General features: G+C 36.3%; 1 protein-coding gene across 4 annotated transcripts in view; it reads left to right on the forward strand.

The window, feature by feature from the left end:
• chid1 (chitinase domain containing 1) overlaps nucleotides 1–20,266 on the forward strand; it is a 133,605-nt gene that overhangs the window by 85,256 nt on the left and 28,083 nt on the right. For all 4 annotated transcript variants that reach the window (XM_039763708.1, XM_039763681.1, XM_039763699.1 and 1 more), the window contains exons 7-9: nucleotides 10,439–10,500; nucleotides 10,854–10,946; nucleotides 13,977–14,078. In XM_039763708.1, the coding sequence (XP_039619642.1) occupies nucleotides 10,439–10,500; nucleotides 10,854–10,946; nucleotides 13,977–14,078 (257 nt within the window). The remainder of the gene's footprint in view (nucleotides 1–10,438; nucleotides 10,501–10,853; nucleotides 10,947–13,976; nucleotides 14,079–20,266) is intronic.

The raw sequence follows: 20,266 nt of genomic DNA on the forward strand, positions 1-20,266 counted from the left end.
TATTCTTGAAAATTAGTGCTAATGTACTTCTTCTTCACTCCTCAGGCATCGTTCCTCAGGCTTTTCAAGATTTTGTTAATCTATTTAGAAACTCTACTGCCATCTCACCTGAACATCTCTATCTATCTATCTATCTATCTATCTATCTATCTAGTCTCGACTTATCCGATCTTCGCCTTATCCCACATTCCATATTATCCGACGTCCCACCACAAAAAAAAAACGCATCATTTGTCAACAAGAACTACAAGTTGTCAGTGTGAGCGTAGTCTATTTTTTGCTGCTCCCGACTACTGCAGCTAATCAGTTACCCCGACTGTATAGTGGCGTGCCCGTCGACATTCTGACTCATGTGTCTGTCATTCTCCCCACCCTCACTCACTGTCACTACTCAGTGCAGCACAGTTTCATTGTATGCGTATCGGTTTATCGTTTTTTAAATGCGTATGTGTCTGTATGTGTTAATTTGACAAACGTAGTTGAGTTGTTCAAAAGTTGAAATTTACGCAAGTGCAGTAGTATGGCGACGAAAAGAAAGAAAGTTGTATCGATAGAACAAAAACTTGAGGCAATCAAGAGACTGGACGGGGAGAGACAATGCAGAAGGTAGCTGACGACTTTGGCGTTGGACGGGTAACTGTAGGAGGCTGGAAGAAGAAACGAATAGAAATAGAAAAATGGTGTGCATCAAGAGTTACGGAGGGTGCATTAAAATAAAGAAAAACTATGAAAAAGTTTGTGAAGCTTTGTACGTTTGGTTTACACAGATCAGGGACAAAGGTGTGCCTATTTCAGGGCCTATTTTATAGCAAAAGGTGTTGCATTTTCATAATGAGTTCCATTTAAGGGGCCCAGATTTCACAGCAAGTGTCGGTTGGCTCAACCGATGGGAGAAACGCTACGGTATCCGTCAGTTATGGGTTTGTGGTGAAAAACTATCATCGAATTTTGAAGAAATGGAAGCATTCAAGAAAATATTTCAGGAATTTATTGAAACTGAAAGCCTAACAGGTGATCAGATATTTAACTGTGATGAGTCAGGCCTTAATTACAAAATGTTACCTAGTTAGAGTCTTGCAGCCAGAACTGAAGCGGCAGCCCCTGGCTACAAGCGTAGCAAGGAAAGACTGACAATTTTAGCATGCAGCAATGCTACAGCAAACCTCAAAATGAACCTTGCAATGATTGGAAAGTCCAAAAATCCTAGAGCCTTTAAAACAGTTTCAAAAAACGCTCTTCCTGTAAAATACTACAGTCAGAAAAGTGCATGGATGAGCAGTGAAAATTGCAAAGACTGTTTTTTTAAGGAATTCATTCCTTCAACAGAGAAGTTTTTGAAAGAAAATGATTTACCCAGATAATGCTCCAACACACCCTGATGCAGAGGAGCTTCAAGATGGTGACATTAAGGCAGTGTTTCTGCCCCCCAATGTAACCGCCATGTGCCAACCTATGGATCAGGGCATTTTGGAAACGATAAAAAGGAACTATCGCAGGAAGCTACTGTCCACAGTGATAAAAAAAAATTGAAGAAGGACAAGACATGATTGAAAAATTGAAACGTATCAAGGTAAAGGATGTTGCTTATTGGGTTGCAAGGGCCTGGGCTGACGTAAGGGCTCCAACAATTGCCAAATCATGGAAGAAGCTGCTAGGCGATGATGAAAGTATGGGAACGGAAAGCACAGATGAAACCGAAGAAACCATTCTACCTTTAGTGCAACCTGGATGTGAGGATGCATCTTTGCAAGAAATCGAAAGTTGAATAAAGGATGATGATCGGTATGAAATAACTGATGAAGAAATTGTCGATCTTGTCAATTGCGATGACAACGAAATTGAAGATCAAGATCAAGCACCAACTGTTAAGCCTCTCAGAATATCACATAATGACAGAGTTAAGGCTCTAGAAACTGCAATTAAGTACATTGAGCAACAATAAGAAGCTACTGAAATCGACATAATAATGCTGCAAAGATGGTGAGACTTGGCAGAAATAGCGGCACTTGTCAGAAAGCAGACTACGATCAAAAATTTCTTTAAATCATCACAGGACTGTACTTTTTAAGTACATACTGTATTTAACTTCAGACAATTCTGCCACTGTAAGTTCATTTTTTCAGTTAATTTTTTCTGTTTTGTTGTAAAAATGATTATTAGGTTCGTAATGTGTAAAATTATAACATAGTTTGATGTTTAATAGGCTTTTTCTTAACACCTCCCATTATCCGACATTTTCGGTTATTCGACGTTCTGCCGGCCCGTTTATGTCGGATAAGCGAGACTCTACTGTATGTATGTATGTATGTCTATATATATATATATATATATATATATCGATCATTTAAAAGCCTGTACAGAAGCTGCTGCTACCGAGCTGTGTGATCTGCATTTTACTTTAAAACGTTTGTAAAAACAATACTTGTCCTTTATTTCCAACCCCGGGGTGGTTAAATCTCTTTCTCGCTGGACATATAATGCTGCTCGCATTGTCAAAAGGGGGGATGGCTGAACGCATGCTAAGGAGAAGCCTTCGGATCATCTGCTGTCTTTCTGCTGCTGCTGTCGTGCTGCCCGATCATTTCAAAGCCTATACAGAAGCTGTCCTTTTGTCACTTTTTTTTTTCTCTCCATCGCTTTTGGGTCTCTTTTCTCCATGCTACTCTTTCTTTTTTGCTTAGTCGTCGACATTTCATCTATAACGTATTGTCCTTATTCGCTTTATATGCGCTGAGAACCCTGGATCTGTGTGTGCTCAAAGCCCGGTATATGACTGATTGTTTTTCTGCCTGTGGTGTTATTTGATATTGGTTCTAAGTAGGGTGTGTCTTGCAAGAATCTCATGTTCTACATCCCCGCGAGACGGTCCTGAGTCAGTCTCTTGGCACAAAGTCTCATGTTTAAGGTCCCCGCCAGACACTTTGTGGCCAATCTCTTTTGTCTCGCGGGTCTTAAGTGTCTTCCGTGATCTTCATGTGAAGATCACGTCCCGTCTCCCTGGTCTTTCCCTCCCAGGATTTTATGTATAATAGATATATATATATATATATAGATATATATATAGATATATATATATATATATATATATATATATATATATATAGATATATATATATATATATATATATATATATATATATATATAAATACAGTATAATGAAAGCCATGGGGAAGGTTGCTTGATTATTTTGACCTATTTTGGGTAAAAGTATCAGCTAAGCAAATAACTAGATATGGACATAAGCAACATATGGTGTGAGTTTTCTAACATTGTTTTCATTAATAGCACAATCCAAATAAAGTATTAGAGCCTGACACAAGATTTTCAATCAGAAGGTTACATTAGAGGAACTGTCCTAAACAGCACAAAGTAATTTAATGTCTCAAACCAGCACAATGTTGAATACAACAGATCAAGAAGGCAAAATCTATTTGCCAATCTAAATGCCAATGTTCTGTCTCTATACAAAATGTGTGAGTGGGAAGACTTTTGGGAATGATGGCTTATGAAACAAAGAGCAATGGCAGAGTTTAGCGAGGGAAGGCAATAGTGAGCTGAAAGTTGTCCATAGTCTTAATATCTTTTTTCTGATTTTCTGAGGGTTATGTTTCCGGCTAAAAATGAGTAGGGTGAAGGAGAAATGCATCTAACCCTGCAGTGTGTGCTGCTTTTATATTTGATTAAGTTGTTTTCCTGGCCACATCTGGAAAAGTCCAGATAGAAGGAAATATGTTGACCTTCATTAAAGAAATCAGGAAGAAAGGAATATTCCTAAACAATAGCCTGGCTGTCATTGTAATTGGGGGAATTTTAATATTAATGGTTTCTGGTTAGAAGAGTCTTGATGGGTACAGTAATTTTGTAACACCCCCCAATAACAGAAACAAAGCCATGCAAGGAAGGAAAATGTCACTTGTCTCAGTGTTTTTGCCAAAATTTAATTGTACTGCTACCCTCCAAAGAAAGCACTACTCAGGTTCAGATTGGTTAGGCCATTCCTCCTAATTACACTTTTCCAGGTTTTCACTGTCATTGCCTATGTGAGCAGCAAAGTCCTCCAGTAGAATGATAGTCTCTAGTCGGAGCACCGTCTACCAGTACGCCATTAGTCTAAAAGAAGGCTGGATACCCCCACCCAATTTTTGGCACATAAGCACAGACAAAAGGCAGGACCAGAGGGTGTGCCCCCTCCTTGTGGGGTCATGCTCCTTAGCTTCCCTTGGAAGTTCTATGCCAGTGTCTTGGAAAGGGGGATCTGCTGTGGAAGAAATTAAATTGTAAATGTATTAAAGAAAGAAATTTTGTCCTCACATAGGACCTCTTTGTGTCAGAAATCAGACAGGTGGAACCTTGTTCATGTGACTTTTTATTTCACAGCAGTCTGCTAGGGAACAAGTCCTATACATTTACAGTGACTGTTACAAACACAAATCAAATATATGTGTTTATTGTGCAGCTCACTACTCAAAACGGTAAATATATGAGGCAGTCAGGATCAAACCGGGGACTGTTGATTACAAGTCAGCAAATCTTACCACTATGCCACGGAAGCTGTTGTATCATCCTTGAACCTTTAGTGAAAGTGTTTATTTGATCTTTGCACTTCAGGCTTTTCACATAATATAGTTTATGTGTACATTTTGTCATTTATTACTAAAATATGAAAAAAGTTTCTGTTCTAACGATGTGTTTGCACAGATTATTGTAGAAATGGAACACACCTGAAATACATATGTTCCACATAACAATCTACTATTTTCATTGTAAACTCCAGCACTTCAGTGCCAGATAATCAAGGCAGGAACTGGGAGAGCTTTGTGCCCATTCTGCGGCGGTGGGGGATGGAATAGTAGGCTGCTTGCTGCTTGTTTGATCGGCACATGTACAAGACAAAAGATGCTGATGGAGAAGTGTGAAGGGATTTGCGTAGGCTGTGGTAATTCTAGTGTTAATTGACTTTATTTGACTAATCTCCATGATGGTGTTTCTGAATTGAGTAACAGTTGTTTCTCCCAACGGATGGAAACCAGTGTTGTCAGTTTTTAATGCGTAAATAAGGTTGCTAATGATGCAATACGCAGAATATACGCATCTCTCATTAGTTCATTCATGGTGATTTGATTAATACAACATTTCTTTGTCCACACTCTCTCCAATATCATACACAAAAGTCAGCATTCTTGTAGCAGCATTTCTAAGCCAGAGGGAAGATGAGAAGGCCAAATAATACAATATGTTTAGTACATTTAATACAGGGGAACAATAAGCAAAGGAATGGGAAAAAGTAACAAAAAATGTACACATAAACACTGTAGCCTGCTTGGGTCTACATATATCTCTTTTCCAGCTAGGGTGGCTAACTATCTTGTTCTCCTTAAGCAAAGTATTCATTTCAGCACCCTCCATTTCTCACTCTGTTTCTTTAGGATGGTATCTCATCTGTCATCACTGAGCACCTGTGAACCTGGACTTACTTCATGGGTAATTTGAGTCACCCCCAGGGTCAGGAACAACCTCTCAAACATCTGAAGCTTTAAAACTTCCTCCAAGCATCCTCAGGTGCTCCTGTTTCCCTGAGGCAAAAATTCACCAAACAAAAAACCAGGCTGGACTCCCACCATAGTACACTGTGGGGGACTATATGTTTCCAACAGGAACACCTAGCTGCCTGCTATTAGTCTGATTAACTTCTTTTGGCTTCCTGCCAGTCCCCAATGACTTCCCTTTTATTACATACTCAAGCAAAATTACTTGCAGGGCACTGTCTAAATAAGTACTGTTTACCATTACTTTTGCATTTACATAACATCTTGCATAGCTGGTACTAATGTATGCTTTTTTCCCTTCCCCTTGTTGTATTATTGTTTATCCAGTTTAAAAATATTTTTAGTTAAGAACAGAAACAAATCTTCAGTACTTTTGTAAACGTTTCTGCTATGATTTTTTCTCTGAATTTAGAAAAAAAAAATGGTGCCAGTTAGCTGACTAATTAATTCTGTTTTGTAGATGTAGTGGACTGATGAGATGGTACTAATTTTCAAATACACAATTTATTAAAGTAGTATATGAAAGAAAACATCAATAGGATTTCATCTAGGAGAACCAGAGGGATCCTTACATTGTTGCACTTGCTCAATAGTACATAGTCATATGTTACATAGCCAATAAAACCTTTTTTTGTCATTAACAATCCTTATTCTAAAAAAAAATCTCAAATATGATTTATCAAACAATTTTCAGAAAATAACACATTTTTAATAGTAAAAATCAATCTGTACAGGTTTTAAAGACCCTTATCCTCCTTTGATCTTTTTTTAAAAAGAGCAGTGATTAATTTAGAGTCATATGAAATTATTTTATTTCCACTTGAAGTTAAATTCTCTTATCACTTTGTTTATTAAGATTGTGACTTTTAAATAACAAGCTTGCATCACATATCCTAAAATTCCTTCCACTCATGTAAAGCTAAAAACTACATGTTGTACAAAGCACAATATTGTTCTCACACTAGTGAAATGAAAAAGGGTAATACAGAAAAGAAACAAACTCATTAAGCTATCCTTTTCAGCTTCTGCAAGATGCTTTTCTTGACACTTTCAGTTAGAGAACAAGTGCTTGCAATAATAACAAACAGAAGTGTGCTATTTATGTTAGTTCAATGGAGAGTGCAAGCAAAACTGTTAAACCAATCAATCAAACTATTTCACATTCTGCCTTTCACATTAAGTACTTTCACAGAGCATACAATAGCACTGCAACATAAGAGAAACAGTAATTTTAGTATCAGAGGAAGAACTTGAGTAATCAATCAATGTTGATTTTTAAGTATATTTAATCACTGTAGAATAACACTTTGGTGTATATGAAAGGGTAGAATCCAGGCTTTTGTCTTTCTCTTCCAAAAATCAGTAGTAATTGTTTACTCATTTAATATTTATATTATGCATTTCCCTTCACAAATAAAAAAATGTTCTTATTCAGCTGTAAAAAGTGTGATTTTTATTTATTTATTTATTTATTTTTTACAGTAAAATTATAGAAAGAGGTACCACTTAGGCATTATATGTCCTTATTCTGACTCGCCCATTACAGGAATACAGGAAGGTGTTTAAAATTTAATTACAACATGATAAAAATTGTGTTTGCAATTAGAAGTACATAAATAACAAAGAAAATGGCTGCTGCATGCTGTGGTCTTGTGTTCATTTAGCTGCAAATGGGTCAGATGGCACTCTACTGTCTGAGACATTATAGCTTTGGTGAAAAAGGTGGCTTGGGTGTATGGAAAGCTGTTATTCTTCTAAAGTGAGCTTAAGTTTGAGAGTTGCCAGTCAAATAGCTATTGCAACATGGTTAGATAAACAAAATATGGAGTTGAAAATATAAAGATTTTTTTTTATATCTGAAAATTAAACACAAGAAAAAGACATACTTCAGGCACTGCTTAAGAGTCTGCTCCCTCTCTTTACCTCCAGATGTGACAAGTTATGAGAAGTTTTAAGTATTGTTCTAATTTAACCAAGTAGACACAAGTACATTACAGCCCTAGGAGGGCAGACTTTTTCTTGATTTAAGACCCTGGGAAAATGGACAACTGTAGTCACAGCATACAATAGTGTGATTCTAGAAAAAAATGCCTTTTAAGGCGTTTTTCCAAAATGGGACCCCAATACTCATAAGCACCATTATAAAATGCAATTGTAGGCATATTACTTTTTAAAACGTATCAAATATGCTTCACTTTAGTACCGATTTCATGTCGCAAATTAATACCATGATTATGAAGAAATAACCTAGACTTGGAAAAATACCACACTTATCCTTTAAGGATAAAATGAAATGCTTAAAGTAAAAGCTGTGCCAGAAGAAGTTCTCAAATTTGTGTAAGCAAAACATTATTCCAAAACTTTGAGAAAAGAAATTATTTCTTTCCCCAGAACATTTGGAGGGGTTTAATATTAGGTATAGTAAAACTTCAGTGCTACCTTGGTATGGAGTCGCTTTGATGTTGAATTGTGTAATGTGGTCTATCTAACCAAGTACAGTGCATCTCTCCCTTTAGGCTGAAAAGTATTAGTAGCAGACATCTCAGAATCTCAAATTCTAAACTTGTTCCATCAAATTCAGGACTGGGGCAGGAAAGGTTGATTGCACTTTATGGATTGCTCAAGATTTTCTGGTTATCGACAGTCTTCATATGGGTATCCTTCACTTCACTTGGGTATCCATTCGAATAGAATTGTTTAACCCATCACTGGAGTTTTCATTTAGGTTCATTCTTTTACTAGACAAGTAAATTTATTTTTGTATATTGGTCTGCTCAGTGCTCTGTAATACATTCACAGTTAAAATGAAAAAACAAAAGCAGCCTAAGCTATATAACAGAACTGAATTGTCAGAATTTAAGTCCATTAATAATAATGTTGAGATATGTCCAGTTGACAATAGCAAAGAGGAAAAAACTACACTCTGCAACATCTCGAAAAAATAAACCTCTGCAGGGTTCAGTGTTGGTTATAACATAAAATTCTAGACAATTTAGACACAGTAATATTCTGGAGGCTAAGTGGCTATGCCTTGTGCTCTGCACATCCTATAGTATTAGATACACCCATGCTAGGCAGTCTAATAAGAACACAAGATCTTTTCATCCTTGTATTCTAAGACCCAGTATCTCTGGTTCCTTTCTCATAAGAAAAGAAAAAAAAATGGTTTGGAATTAGAAAAAGATAATAGTAGTAATACAATTATTAACCTTCCTTTTTTCTACACTGCACACTATTCTATGTCTTTTGCCATTGTAAGGTAATCATCAATATTCATGAGTGGGGTGGAGCCTTTCAAAAAAACGCAGTGGCATGTAAATGAGAAGCCAAAAAATCCAGTTTTAGGACAAACTGAAACTAAATCATTAGTTGAACCAAATTATACTGATGGCAGTGTGATTTGCCTGTCAGATATTTATACAAATGGTAAAACATATGCATACAGCTGTGATATGCCTGGTAAATTGGATTGCATGAAAGGGACATGGTGAGGCGATGCAACAAGGCAAAATGATGTGCTTCAAGTAAAAAGACGAGAAAGACTTTAGCCACCAAAGCAATTTATACAATGCAGAAGCCATAGATTTTCATCTCTGGGGATATATGGAAACCACTAAACCTTGCGCTGTGGTATCCTACAATAACACAAAGGGTGCATTAAATGTATGGATCAGGCACTGACAATCTATTTTCTCACGTGCATGCAACAAAAAAAACAAAAAAATTTAAAAAGTGTGTTAAGAAGCATGCTCATACTATCCTGATTGCAACATCAAGTTGTTGTTTGGTGACTATTTCAAAACATGTCACATGAAGGACATGTACTAAATCTGCATCACTAAAGTAGTGGACACTAGACATACCTTTCATACTATAAGTTGATGTTTTGCATTTACATGTTTCTGTTGCACATAAGTTAAAGAGTTAAAGGCAGCGGCTATGTGGTTGCACGTTCTAGTTCTTTATGATTCTTGCAGTAGCATTATAATTTAAATAAAGGCTACATAAGGCATGATTTGAACAGCATGTGAAGAAAGCGTTGTAGTAGTCAATCTAACCAGAAATAAATGCATAAACTAAGTCAAGTCAGATGGCTTTATTTTCATACCATCCTTACACAGCAGTATATAGTGGCACGCATTAATGTTCCTCAGGTCAGCCGTGCAACGTTAATATAAGTACAATGCATTTCTGTACCATTTGTTATGCACATAGACACACAGACCTCTTCAATTCACTATCCCAGTTGCTGAAGCAACTCCCTTCTCTTGGAAAGAGTCTAGTCCATTCACCTAAATGACAGTGAATAAAAAAAAGACTAAATATTATTGCTGTTTGTATCATTCCCACCAGTTATTAACATTAAAGTGTTTTTTGTAGTTCAAGGCAGGTTATCCATCCACTCTTTTTATTCCATTGATACAATTATCATTTGATAGAAAGGCATAGCTGAATGGCTCAGCATGTTTACCATTATTATAAATAAGGCATATTGGATGCAAATAACTTGTGATTAGAAACCAAAAAAAAAAATCATTACTCCTCAAGCCGGTCTGGTGGAGGTACATTATACTATTGTGCTAATTCAAGTGAAGTTGTTTAGAGCCTAAGAAAAATTCTTAAACCTCAAGGTTATAGTTTGGCATCCGCCTGTGCCTCATTGTAAGTCCATGAGCACTCAGGCATTGGTTTAGCCTGCCAGCATAATAATCTCAAACTATGAAATCTGTGCTTTTGATGAAGAATGGTTTTAGGTTGTGTTCTCTAAGAGAGGCATATTTTAAATTCATAATGTTTAATTTAAATCTAAACTACAAATCTACTGTGGATATTTAAGTATTTTTGATCTCTGAATAGTGCCTGAAGTTTTTTTTTTTTTTGTATTACACAGGAGGAAAGGTTTGATGGGTTTGTTATTGAAGTGTGGAGTCAGCTTGGTGGACAAAAGAAAAAGTAAGGTTTATTGAAATCAACTAGTTTGCCTTTATGGTGGATATCTTGCATTTTTGAAGACGAAGGATCAAGTCCCTTTTTCATGTCTGATTTGTACTAAACATGACTGTCGTAAACCAATTTGAATGGTGAGATTTATACCTTATAGCTGAAGATTTCCTCCAGTGCACAATTATCTTCCTAATATATCTTTAGTGGGCTTTTTATCTAAATTGGGTGTCATTCTTCATCCAGCCTAAATCAAAGGTCCATGAAAACTTGGAAAAAAATCTGCTATTTGTATATTTTCAGATGGTGAATCACAACTTTTCTCTATTAGGTTTTCAACACACACTTTTATTCTTTGTTCCAAGGGAACTTATTCATCTGATTTCCCACATCTCTGAAGCCCTTCATAAGGCAGTCCTGAAGTGTATTCTGGTCATTCCTCCGGCTGTTGCTCCTGGGTAAGCTTTTTTTTTTTCTTTCTTTTCTTACATTTTACTTTTGTATAGCTCACACACTTTTACTCTTTACACATACTAATGCCATTGGTTTAATCTGTTTAACATTATTACAATTAGTCTCCTCAGAGCTTAGACATTCCTTTTCTTTGATTTTGCTCATCTTAGATTAGGTATTCTCCTGCCGTTTAACCTCTGACCAAGGTTCATTTGCAATTTTTTATCTGTATGTCAGCTGCCTAGTCTTTTTAGGATGGGATTTCTCAGTATTCCTAGTACATTGTGACAGCTGCTCTTTTCATCTTTTCATTAATTTGCATATTGCATTTTTTCAGATATTTCTGTGTAGTATTTTCTTTATTTTAATGCAGCATGCTGTCAAGTTTTAGAATAATGTTGAATTTTTGATCTGAACAATACAAAAAAAAAAAAAAGCCTGTTGAATATTGTTTGTTATGTTTATTTTAAAATGTCTGTGACGGGGTTCCTGTTTGGGTGAATTTGTGCCCGGGGCAAAAAAAGTGGCTTAACCTATGAAGCGTACTTTGAACTCTTGGCGAGTGACAGACCTGTTTATTACCTATTTGGATGCCTGATATGGAAGAATGTTTTTGGGGGCACTGGCTCCTTTTTGTCCTTGTGATGAGTCTCCTATAGAAAGTCCTTGTCTGTACTCCAATTAGTGTATTTTTCCTTTATACCTATTCCCATGTGTCTTTGTGTCTAATGTTGGTGTTGTGATGTGAGATTTTGCATTTAACTTGATAAATATTTTGTATGTCTTTATTTGTAATTTAGGCAAAGCAATGTAATTTAGTGTTTTACCCCCACCCTTACGACTGAGTCTCTTTGCATTTTACGATAGAGTTGGGAGAAGATGTGTCTTAAACCAGTTTGGCGAGTATTTCTCTGCTAAAGTCTTTCAACCCCTGCAAGGAAGCCAGGATGTTTAACATATGGTTTGGGGGCAGATGTTAAGATGTTCTATTTTGCCCATTGGTCTGAGGTATGGCTGTTTGGAATTGGTTTGTCTCAGAGGCCTTTAACTCTTTGAGGGCTGAATATTTTTTCGAACAAACAGAGTTTTCTGAAAAGCAATGGCGTCACACAGACATCAACATGAAATGTCTGTTGTTACATGCTGTGGCTGGCAGACTGTTTTTGAGTGGCTGGGGCAGCAGCAGTAGCCACTGTTGCAGTGCATTGCTCTGGTTTCTACCTCTTGTCATTGTTAAGTGGCAGTCCTCCCAGGCGAACAGTGCCATAGGTGTGTCAGCTACTCGAACATGTTCAGCACCACAAATACCTGGGGACCAATCAGCTGAAGCCGGAACCTCACAATCATCTTTGATCGCTTGTTTTAAAATCAGAGTTTGACAAGTCATAGTCCAGTTCAGAGAGAACAGGCCAAATGTCATCCCCAGAGTGTTCTGCTTTACACATCCACTTGGATCTCTGGCCAGGTGTCATGGCCATTTTTACCATTGTTTTACTCATGGGAGTGCAGGAAATCTCGGTCAAAACCAACGAAGCTAACATTCTTTCTAGCAACAAGACTCCAAATAAAACATAACAGTTTGTTTTGTTACAGTTGACAATTGACTACTATCGTCAACTCCTCATTTTGACAAAAGTCAACATCAGCCCTGAAAGAGTTAAGTACCATGATGTCCTATTGGCTGTAGGGGTTGGACAGAAAACCTATAAATCTGCTTGCTCAACCACATCCTGTCTCTCTTACTAACCTGTGATGATGAAGAAGTATCTTCCTCTTACTAACATCTGAAAGAAGCATCTCTTGCTAACCTGTGATGAAGGAGACAACACAATTAAGAGCACAGCACGGCTTCAGCCATATTGAACAGACATGTGGCTGAAAGCTGAGCACCAATGATGCCTTAATTAGAGGCATTTAAACAACTACAAGTTTGTGTGCCGCCTGAACTACACATCACCATTTTAATCAGGTTGTATGGTTGCAAATATTCATCAATATATACCAATAATACATTTTATGTTTAATTTAACTCCTGCTTGTTTTTTTACTACATCTACATATTAATAATACAATACACATATTACTCTACCAAGATAAAACAGTTGGTTTTGTGTTTAATTGATTGTTGTGTTTTGTTTTAATGTAAACGGTGTGTACTTTTCATTTAAACTGTATTCAGCCCTGGTGCTTGTATTTGGATGTGCAGTTTGTATACATATAATTGAGTAAGTAGATTAGTGGCAAGAGCAAAAGTGTATAGAATTATCTCTTTCCATTCAAAAAAATGGCTATTTTTAAAACATCTTGAGAATAAAGTAAAGGCCCACATTAAACTATTTCGTGGTTCTTCCATCTTTCATATTGCCAGTCTCAAATTCTTAATAGCAAGAATCTTTAGATCTATTGGGTAATCCAGATATCTAAAGTCTATTTTTTCTTAGTTGACCCATGGTATCTACCATTTATGTTGTTTATCGCTCTATCATTTCAGATTTATTACGGCAATGTCAGTGTGACAAAGCAAATTGGTGGTATTTTGTTTCAGCCAGAGTTCCACCCCAGGCTTGTGTTTATATTCCTTTTTTTATGCCTTTTTTGTTCATGTTTGATTTTTTTATGCTTGCTAATATTGCTGTTTATGTTTATTGTTTGCATTTTCAGTATTTTTTTTTATTAATTTTGTGTATTTTAGTTATATCAATGTTTGTGTTTGTATGTTCCTTGTATTATTTGGGTGGTTTCCCCAAGATGTGGGGCTGCCTGTCCAACAACATCAAGGATGCTCTGTTCTTTTATGTCTTTTTGGAATTGTTTATTTGGGATTTGTTTACCAGTGTATTTCCTATTTCAGAAAGCAAGTCCTTCTACTGCATTTTGTTCTCCTAGAAGCTTCTTTTGCTACAGTGCAATTTGTTAAATATTTTATTTTATAAATATTCTTTGTTTGCTAAATTTTGGAAGTTAAATCATCCAGGTTTTTGGATGATTTAATTATGGTTTTTAACTGTAGTCTGTTTGTTTTTCTCTATCAAAAGAACCCACCAACCTGGTCTGTTTGGGCAATCAGAGTTCATTCAGTTGGCTCATCTTGTTGATGGATTCAGCCTTATGACTTATGATTATTCTGGACCTGGAAGGTAATGTAAAGACATAACATTCTTTTTCTGACTGTCTTGAGTCTTCTGACAAGGTGGAGGATATTTATACTTTTGTGCTGTGTGTGTGGTTGTATATGTGGTGTCCATTTTCCTGGTCTGTGGCCTTGCTCCATTTTATAGCATCCCTCGAAAAGGTTCTTGCCCCAGTCTACTTTTCTGCATTATTTTGTATTTGTATTACTTTCTATATTCCAACAGTGAATATATTCAGATCCCAAATTAAAACCTACTATTTCGTATTTGACTTGTGTGTTATCAAAGGCTATGCAATAATTCGTGACAGCAAATAGTATTTGTTCCATCGAATGTAAAAACTATTTGTCATGTAAAGGCTAACCCCGACACGGACAGGTGTAGGACACAAGTTCAAGCACACATGATTTTTTATTTTCTTTTTACCTTATGGGCAACACCTTCCTCGTTCCCACAAGCTCAAGACAGTCCCAAGCACAACACAAAACTCTTTCCTTTCCACTTTTCCTTTTTCTTTTCCTTATCTCCTCTACTTTTCCCAGCAAGTTTCATCTCCCTCCTCCCAACTCTGGCTCCCAAAGTAGTGCCTGCTGGCTCCTTTTATAACACATCCAGAGAGCTGCACTCCCATGAAGCCTTGTGGGAGTCCTAGGCACCACTGCAACCCAAAGGGGCTGCCATCTAGTGCTCCGGGGGAGGTAATGCTTTGGATAGACTGGCTCCCCCGGTCCTCCCAGTGTGGAGGTGTCCTAGCCGTCTGCAACAGTTACTTACTTATATCAGCAATAATCTCTTTAAGGCTTATCCTTGAGTTTTGGTGGAATTTTGCTCACTCTTCCTTGTTGAACTGCTTCAGCCGAGTGATGGTGAAAACCCTAATTTTAATTGTTGCTGCAGAAGGCAGTGTTACCTCTTCGGCCTGAACAAAAAATGTCCATATAAATCCACTTTTGACTGGCGAAGTCCATAGACTTTGAGAATCATCCAGGTCCAATTTGGTAGACTGCCATAGGGGAATTATATAAAATGTCACCATGAAAATTTTCTGCTTTCTTCAGTAGGTCAGTTCTAGAACCTTCTTGATGCATTTCATAGTGGCAGGGGCTAATGACTATCTCACCAGGATTGGGCAAAAAGGCCTGGATAGGACTGTAGTCCTTCATAAAGAAATCTCTCACTCACACACACACACACATCCACCCACATTGCCAATTAACATAACCCAAATATTAAAAAAAACAAAAAAACATTTTTGCAATTAATTCCTTCTTTACTTGAGGATGTCCTGTTGTAATGATTTTTATGAAATGGGACTTATGCAGCTATTCAGTTATGACAAGGGAGTAATGGAAGTGAAAGGCTAACTTTATTACAGCAAGTGACCATTATGCCTGTCATGTGAATGTGGTACTCTGACGATAAATTATAGGGTGATCAGATTTTCAAAGTGCCAGACCCGAGGTGCGTGTATAGCCACGCTTAATGCCCATCCTCATTTCTGCAGTACCAGCTTTATCTCATCATCAACAATTTTTATGTGAACACACCTAAAAAGAGACCTATGCCTCAGCAGGTGAGTTTGGTAAACGACGTACATGCACTTGGCTATCCATGTGTTCAAAAAGAAAATGCTATTAATTAGAATAGCCACCTTCTTCCATTGCTCAGTGATCCAGTTCTGACGCTCATGTGGCCATTGTAGTCACTTTCAGCAGTGAACAGGGGTCAGCTTGGTCACTCTGACTGAACTGCAGCTATGCACTGTGTGTTCTGACACCTTTTTCTCATGGGAAGCATTACGTTTTCCATCAGCAGCTCTCCTGTGAGACTGGACCAGACGAGCTTGCTCCCCACATGCATCAGTAAGCCTAGGATGCCCATGACCCTATTGTTGGTTTAACAGGTCCACTTTTAGTAGTTACTATCCGTTGCATACCAGGAATGCTCCACAAGACATGTCGCTTCGGAGAAGCTCAGAGCCAATTGTCTAGCCATCACAATTAGGCTCTTGTAAAAGTTGCTCAGATCCTTATACTTGCTCATTTTTTTTCTTCTTCCAACACATCGCTTTCAAGAACTGAATAGATTTGAACCCTAACAGATGCCACCCCTTGATAGGTGCCATTGTCATGAGATAATCAATGTTACTGTCTTCTATCATTGGTTTTAATGTTGTGGCTGATTGGTGTATGTGTCTTCAGTTATTAGCTCTGGCAAAAGCAGTCAATAATGGATTGTTTGTTTAATCAATCAATCTCACTACAGCAGTGACAATGAATCCATGAGTAATTTCAAAAATATTTTAAGCATTTGCTGTTTCTTTTAAATTTATTTATAGCAATGTATAAGTTCATTCAAATATAACTGTCTTTTGCACAAATATGCAGCCCCCCTATATGATACTAAATTAAGCTAAACAATGAGATGCGCTCTGTTGTCATAGGTAAGCATGCAAATGTGTTAAGCACATTGTGCTTATTGCCACCATCAGCTTTTAACCGAAAGCCATCTGCTCTAGTAAATTTCTACAGTAGAAGAAGGAGAAATGCAGTGTTATGTTAGTATTCTCTGTGAGACTGAAGTTTTGGGTAAGGGGTGGTGGCCATTTAACAAGTGGTTATAATTAAAAAATAAAATAGCTTGATGGTTATATAAGAAATTTTGCAAATAAAAGGAGACTGTTTAATCCAACAAGGTTGTTTTGTTAGCAAAATTATTTCAGTATTTTTTCTAGATATTATCTAACAGCTGTCATGATCTCTGTTTAAACTATAGGACTCAGCACTTTGTTGTAACTTCTCATGATCTTGTGTCTGTAAAAATAAAAAAACTAAGTTCTTTCTGGATTTCATTTTGAATGCACTTCTTACCTTCTAATGGTGAGCTTTTTTATATGATACTAGTAATATACGGACCTCCTTTCCTCATATAAAGGAACTAAATACTGAACGTTTCCATTTCGCTTTGTCCTTCAGTGTCTTTTCATCTTATCTTTACCACTCAGGTTCTTTTTTAGCACCAGCATGGCGTGAAGCTGTGTATTTGTAATCATAATGATCACTTTGAAGCACCGACATGTGTCTGTCTTAGCTGCACATGCATTCTGTATACCATACTTAATACTCAGTAGATAGCACTGCTGCTGCTGCTGTTCTTCTAACCAGCCTCTACAGTGTGCTTCACACTCAGCAGATGTTGCCGTTGTTCTTTCCCTTTCTGTTATGTCAACCTTTTGAGCAGTTTGCCATAAGAAAGATGCAAACCCTGACAATTTCATGGAGGTGGCCACTACTCAATTTTTTTTGCTTCACCAGTGTGTATAACATCATAATCCATTCGATTAAGACCAAGATCAAGGTTCTAGTTCCAGTAATTTATAAGTAATTGCATGATAGACACAACACTTAGTATTTTATACATAGATATCTATGTAAGCCCGTGCTGTAAAAAGCCCAGGGTCCAAGAAACTATTGAAATCGTCAGAACAAAAATTGAAATGTAGAGATGTGAAGTAATTGATAGGAACTATTCTGGGCATCTTTCTCCTAGGAGGATTTGTTTTGCAGACGTGCTCACATCACTTGTGTATTAACAGCAGAAGGAAAAGTAAAAGGGATACCATTTTGCCGTTGTTAGCGGCTAAGCAACTTTGTCTTTCTTCTGAGATTTTGTTTTGCTGACATGCTGGCCTCGCTTGTGTTATTAGCGGCTAAGTGAGTTTTTTTGTTTCCTTGGAGGAGGAGCCCTTACCCCGACTCCGGACAGACACACACACACTTCCACACGTGGACATTTATGTATGTATGTATGTCAGTTAGATTTTTTTTAATGCACAGATGTCAATTGGATTTTTTTTTATATTATTTACTTTAAAACAAAAAAGTATATCTGTGTTTTTAAGGATTTCAAAATAGTTTAAAATAGTTCCAAATGCAGCTTACCAGAAATGTATTCCAACAGTTAGTATGAGTTGTTTCCAATAATAAAAAAAAAACTCCATAGTCTTAGTTTTTAAGTTAAATGTTTTAGTGAAATTCAAAGGAAACTGTTCATATAAAAAATAAGGAAGAAAGCTGATAACATGCTTACAATAAAGAAAAACTTTATGTCTGTGATGTTCAGTTTAGGGCTTCAGTGCGTAGGTTTCCTTAAAGTTTCTATATGTTATTGCATACACTTTGACCATACTCGCATACATATAATCTGTTAGTGGTCAGAAAACTATACGCCTTAATGCCTGTCAAACAATTTTTTTTATGGCTGTCTAACTGTAATCTGAGAGTTGTTTGGCTCTGTGCAACAATGGAATATTAAGAACATTACATTATGTTGCAACTTATGGGGGTAAAACTGAATATTCCATCTTTGTTAAGGCTACATTTTATTCGAATTTAACTCAAGCAAAAATTTTAAATGAATTTACATTTTGGCTCTTAAAAGTAAGTTTCATAACTGCATATAAAATTCTCATTAAAGTATTTTAACGTAGTGTGCATTGTGTTTAGCTATTTTGTACCTTTTTGTAATTAAAATCAATAGTTAATCCGAGCATGCTGTACATAAAATTAATACCATATGTGCAGTTTCCAATTTTAATTGCAGTAACAAAATTATTGGAAAATACTACATGCTGCCATTTGCACATGCCTCTCCTGGGGACATGGCATATTATTTGATAATTATTATATTTAAAAGAAAAAAGAAAACTATTAAAATACAAGCACTGAAGCACAGCTGAAGAATTTTTAGAATACTGGATGAGTTCTTGAAAATAGTGGTTGTACGCATAATAAAGATATAACATTTAAAAATGCTATAGTAATTTGAATACAGCATTTGAATTATTTCTTTAAGACCCAGGATTTTGTCAGAGTCTATTTTTTATTAAAAATATGCAACTTTTAGAATTCATATTCATTTAAAATGAATATTTAGAATATTTAAAATCTACAAAAAGTTTAGTTTTCATAACTATTATTACCCTATCTACTGCTTGTTTTGTTCAGCTCACCTTTCTTGGATCCTCTATGAAATATTTGTAAGTTCTCATTATTGGTTCTTTTGGTTTTAGATATCTGCCTTGTCTTTGGTGTTGATTTTGAATTCTGGTAATTTTTGAGCTATTTCTTAGGAGGCAATTTTTCATTATCCTCTAATTTTTTGTCTCCTCTTGCCATTAGATTTTTTTTTTGGATCACCTTTTATTATTTTGAAGGAACACTGTTGTTCTTTGAAGTAGAACCTTTATTATTCTAATCACCCTGTTTAAATTATACGCCTATTTTTGTTTTGAGATTTTTATTTGTGAGATCTTGTTTGGAGTTTCATTTGGTTATGTATTTCACAATCCAAGTCTGAGCTACAACAAAGTCTGGGACATAAATAAAACAAAGTTCTTCTCCCCATAGCTGCTTAGGAGAGATTAATAATTTATTATAAAGGTAATATGTTACTAGTCTGTATATACTTTAGGCAAGTTACATTTAAGTAACTGCAGCAATTTTAAACATGCATTTTCATATATGAAACAAACCTTTTATAAGGTGTAGGATATTTTCTAATCTCCATTACTGTTTAACAGCACCAGATCTAATTAAGGACTCATCCAGAGCTACATTTAGAAAATGTACTGGTGTATGTTTGTTATGAACTGTACAATTAACTGCACATTCTAATTTTTTATATATATATATATATATATATATATATATATATATATATATATATATATATATACAGTGCATCCGGAAAGTATACACAGCGCATCACTTTTTCCACATTTTGTTATGTTACAGCCTTATTCCAAAATGGATTAAATTCATTGTTTTCCTCAGAATTCTACACACAACACCCCATAATGAAAAAAGTTTACTTGAGGTTTTTGCAAATTTATTAAAAAATAAAAAAACTGAGAAATCACATGTACATAAGTATTCACAGCCTTTGCTCAATACTTTGTCGATGCACCTTTGGCAGCAATTACAGCCTCAAGTCTTTTTGAATATGATGCCAGAAGCTTGGCACACCTATCCTTGGCCAGTTTTGCCCATTCCTCTTTGCAGCACCTCTCAAGCTCAATCAGGTTGGATGGGAAGTGTTGGTGCACAGCCATTTTAAGATTTCTCCAGAGATGTTCAAGTCTGGGTTCTGGCTGGGCCACTCAAGGACATTCACAGAGTTGTCCTGAAGCCATT

Source organism: Polypterus senegalus, chromosome 1 (genome assembly GCF_016835505.1).
Source record: "Polypterus senegalus isolate Bchr_013 chromosome 1, ASM1683550v1, whole genome shotgun sequence".
NCBI lineage: Eukaryota > Metazoa > Chordata > Cladistia > Polypteriformes > Polypteridae > Polypterus > Polypterus senegalus.